This window comes from Lathyrus oleraceus, chromosome 2 (genome assembly GCF_024323335.1).
Source record: "Lathyrus oleraceus cultivar Zhongwan6 chromosome 2, CAAS_Psat_ZW6_1.0, whole genome shotgun sequence".
NCBI classification, from domain to species: Eukaryota; Viridiplantae; Streptophyta; class Magnoliopsida; order Fabales; family Fabaceae; genus Lathyrus; species Lathyrus oleraceus.
The window spans coordinates 148,618,850-148,623,260 of NC_066580.1; the positions used below are offsets into that span (position 1 = coordinate 148,618,850).

Below are 4,411 nucleotides of genomic sequence, written 5' to 3' on the forward strand. Positions count from 1 at the left end.
TATGAGTTAGACTTTTTATTTCTTTTTCAAATGGCAAAAAAACGTTTTATTTTTTATTTTTTATTGTTATATTTAATAGATAAATTCTTTATAATAATTAGGCATAATTAGTCACCGAGTCCCTTAACTTAATTTAATGTTCCGCTTTAGTTTCTTAACTATTTTTTTTTACAAATTAGTCATTTAACTTCACTTTCGTTACCCTATTTAGTCTATTTCGTCAATTTCTGACAAAAAATGTAAGTTTTGGTGACGTGACGTGATAATAATGTCATTGATACAAATCTGAGTTAACATATGTAGTTAAAAACTAAATCATTGTGTACTCTGCAATGATTTTGTTTTCGAAGAAACCCTGCCGTTTAAATAATATATCAATTTTTAACTACATACTCAAATTTGTATCAATAATTTTGTTGTAACGCCATGTTTTTAAAATTTAACTTTTTTTTTAAAAATTGACAAAAATGACTAAATAAAATAAGTGAAATTAAATAATTAACTTATAATATTTTTTAGTTAAATGACTAACCTGAAATATTAAATTAAGTTAAAATAACAAGTTAATGATATGATTTAAGCTTAAGAAAAATTTGCTTTTTTTTCTTTTTTTTCTAACAGTGAGGGAGGGTTAGTTGACGGCCACCGTTAACATTTGAAATGGAAAAGGGTTTCCGCCATTAACATTTAACAACAAATTGCATCGTCCTCTCTCTTCAATTTTGATGAACATGGATGATTCTTCCACTTGCCCCTTCTGTTTTTTATCGCTTCCATCTTCTCAACTCCAATGGTATCACTCCATTTCTTCATTCATTCATCTTTTTCTACTATTGTTTCACAATTTCATAATACTTTGATAACACTGCTTCAATTTCAGGCACGCCAATACCCACTTCGAAGACGACGAATTTCGTTCACCTCCGGTAACCCTTTTTCTCCCTCATTCAACCCCACCTAGCTTTTCCCCTTTTTCTTTCAAATTAACCTAAAAAAAATGAATAAATCAAAATAAAAATTGAATCTTTTTCCCCCTTTTTGAAAGTGGTTTGTTTGTGGATTTTATGATCAATTTTTGCAATCAATTCGACTCGAATGATTGATTATCTTTTATTTACCCCTTTTTTTGTTGAAATAAGTTTACAAATTTATGTTCTAAATTTGGCCACTTTTCACATTAGGCATTTTCTACTCAGTTTATTGCTTATGGTGTGCTGTATTGTTTCATATGCAGAGTAAAAAAGCAGTTAGTGACTTACATTTCGATACAGCTTTTGGAGATAGTAATAATTTGTGTGGTGGCGATGGTGGCGGGATTGGTAGAGACAATGGGGTATGGTTGATGGATGAAAAGATCTCTCACTTGGTTGATTTACAGATAAAGGGTGAGTTTCACAATGTTAATGGCGGTTTGATGAACTTATTGAGGAATTGTTTGGAATCTGAAGGTGGAAACTCGAAAAGCATTTTGTCGGGTTATGTTGATCATTTCCAAAGCCTTAAGTCAGAGGATGTTGGATGGGGTTGCGGTTGGCGTAACATTCAAATGCTTAGCTCACATTTATTGGCTCAAAAGCCAGAAGCGAAAGAAGTATTGTTTGGTTGTTCAGGATTTGTTCCTGATATTCCATCGCTCCAAAGATGGCTTGAGATTGCTTGGGAAAGAGGTTTTGATGAACCTGGCTCTCACCATTTCAATAATTCTATCTATGGTTCTAAAAGATGGATAGGAGCTACCGAATGTGCTGCACTCTTGCGTTCTTTTGGTCTCCGAGCAAGGATGATTGACTTTGGTCCTAAGGAATCTGAATCTCTTTATCTATCTGTCCCCGGTTCAAGTGTTGGTGAGCCGGAGCTAGTGAGAATTGACGATGGAAGGAAGAGGAAAGCACCTAGTTTTTATGGACCAATGGATAGATATCTGTCTAGTCAGAGTGGTGGTGTTTCTCAAGCAAGTTGTGGCACAAATGCAAAGTCTTGTTCTTCTCTTAATGTCAATATTGATAAAGAAAGTGGTGGTGGATGTATGGTAAAAAGTGATGCAAAACAAAGTAAAAAACATCAAGTTCTAATGGACTTTGTGTGGAATTATTTTTCTAATAAAAACTCAATTCATTTTGGCTATAGGCGTGTTGTCTTCAGTGAGAAAACGTGAGTGATGATTCATTTTAGGTACACTTGTTCATGTTCTATCTATCTAACCAAACAAATGATATTGTTTCTTGTGGTGTTTGATGTTTTGAAAGCTTTGTTTGACAGGCCCTTGTACTTTCAACATGATGGACACTCAAGAACAATAGTTGGAATCCAAGTCAAACATCAACGAAATGGAATTCTGCATTATAATCTCCTAGTTCTTGATCCTGGTCATGTAATATATTTGTGTGCTATTGTCTGTTTTCCTAATTGTAGCATTTAAATAGCTGTGTTTAATGACCAGGTTTAGATTTATGTTAAAGTTGACTTATTCGAGATTTTGCACTGACGTGACATCAACACTTGTGAGACTATTTGAGGGAACTTGTGAAAACAACTTCTTACATGTCCATAAGCAGTTTTCAGTTTATTTCCTTAAGCTTTTTTATTTATAGAAATATATTATACATAAGCACTTATATGATAAGCACCGAAATAAGTGCATAATTATGATGTTTATAAACAGGGCCGAGATATGTTTTCTTCCTGCTTCTATCAGTTGTCACTTGTTTATGTATCTGTGTATGTGTGTTCTGGAACATGCATGTTGTGCAGCAATGATGATACACATAGTTTCTAATGCTGTTACTTATCATTATAGAGTACGGCGGCTGTAGAAAGATCACTAAGGGAGAAAGTTGGATGGCAGAGATTCATAAAAAGAGGAGTGCACACACTTAGGAAGCAACAATACCAGGTTTCACTTCTTTTTACAAACATTTGCAACACCTTGCGCCTTTGAAAGGCGGGGTTTTGATGTTAATTTGTCTATTTCAGTTGTGTTATGTTGATCCTGGAATTGCCAGTGAAGAGGAGATGAAAAAACTCAAGACAATGGATAGTGTCTTCATTCAACTTTAATCAAAGGTTTTTGCTGCATCAAAGTACCATATCTTATTTCATACGATATATAATATGAAGCTTAGTTATGAAACATTGCTGAAGGGAGATAATGATCAGATCCAATTCGGTATTCATACTTCATACTACTTGTATGGGGTGGACGGAATCTGTGAATTGCACAACACAACTAATGAGACCATAGGGACAGGGGTTTATGACTCTTCATTTTCTGTAAGATTTTTGCTGTCAATTGGCTTAAGTTTTGGCCTGTTTCTACTTGTTGCAGTATAACTCTCATCAAAATGGTAATCGCTTAAATGATGCTACCCCTTGTGCTTTTTGTGGGTCAGAGCATGAAATGATTTCCAGCCTGTTTCCTTGATGTGATTTAGCTACTGCAATTGTGTTAGAAAAATCAATGTAATTGCTGATTTTCTAGAGTCAATTAAGTTTGGTCCAAATTTCCTCTAAAGTTTGAAAGTGTTACTGCAGAAGAATCTAATCCTATAGATAGAATGGAAAGGCCAATTAACTTTCCAAGAATTTGAAAGGTGCTAAATTTCTCTACAACTCATGGGAAAGACTTAGCAGAGTGTTTTGTGAATATAATAATCTCTTACTTATCATAATGCTTTTACTTAATATATATGCATTAAGCTTTAACTAGTACTTTTTTTTTTAATATATAGAAATTGATTCGTTTGTGAAGAAAGAAGCCAGCTCAATTAAGCATGTCAAATGGAATCCAACGTCATATGATCAAATATTTTATGACAGAAAAGGATGGACATATTTTGTTTGCTAGTTTAGTGGTTCAGGTTAACACCTTTGAATGACATGTGTTCTTTTTACAAAGTTATGCTTACACTATTCATAATTCAGTTTATAACTAACTTTTGTGTCTTATTGATTGAACTTAATGTTACAAGTGATGCATTTATCGTTGCAATCAGGTAACCTGTAATAGCAGGTTACATGCTAGACAAATACTGACAACCGTCAGTTATAACTAATCAGACTAGTTTATCTCTAATGTGTTTGGTTCTTGTGTGCATAATGAGATTGTGGGTAAGAAGAAATGCATATTGATTATCACATAGGATGACATATGACTTAGTTGACACATATAATTCCTTGAGTAAGGTTTGTATCCAAAGGAGGTCTGCAGTTGCTTGTGCTAAGCTCCTATATTCTGCCTATGTACTAGATCTAGCCACCACTGGTCGTTTCTTCGACCACCAAGAGATAAGATTGTCCATAAAAAAGATGCCTGCACCTGATGTACTTCTCATATCATTCGGATCAGATGCCTAATCAGCTTCACAAAACACTTGTAATGAAGGAGTCAGTTGAGAAGAGTGAGGAGAGAGAT

At 34.1% G+C, this 4,411-nt stretch overlaps 1 protein-coding gene across 1 annotated transcript; it reads left to right on the top strand.

The window, feature by feature from the left end:
* Positions 1–612: 612 nt before the first annotated feature.
* On the top strand, positions 613–3,511 carry LOC127118596 (uncharacterized). The gene is made up of 6 exons (XM_051048815.1): positions 613–793; positions 881–926; positions 1,235–2,151; positions 2,260–2,371; positions 2,798–2,893; positions 2,974–3,511. The coding sequence occupies exons 1-6, from the start codon at positions 726–728 to the stop codon at positions 3,055–3,057; spliced, it is 1,323 nt and encodes a 440-aa protein (XP_050904772.1). The 5' UTR covers positions 613–725; the 3' UTR covers positions 3,058–3,511.
* The last annotated feature ends 900 nt before the right edge of the window (positions 3,512–4,411 follow it).

Bases quoted from the DNA above. Each gene is read 5' to 3' on its own strand.
- LOC127118596 (XM_051048815.1), top strand. From the start codon at position 726: ATGAACATGGATGATTCTTCCACTTGCCCCTTCTGTTTTTTATCGCTT. The intron at 2,372-2,797 runs GTAATATATTTG...TTATCATTATAG, and splicing joins TAGTTCTTGATCCTGGTCAT to AGTACGGCGGCTGTAGAAAG. The intron at 2,894-2,973 runs GTTTCACTTCTT...TGTCTATTTCAG, and splicing joins TTAGGAAGCAACAATACCAG to TTGTGTTATGTTGATCCTGG.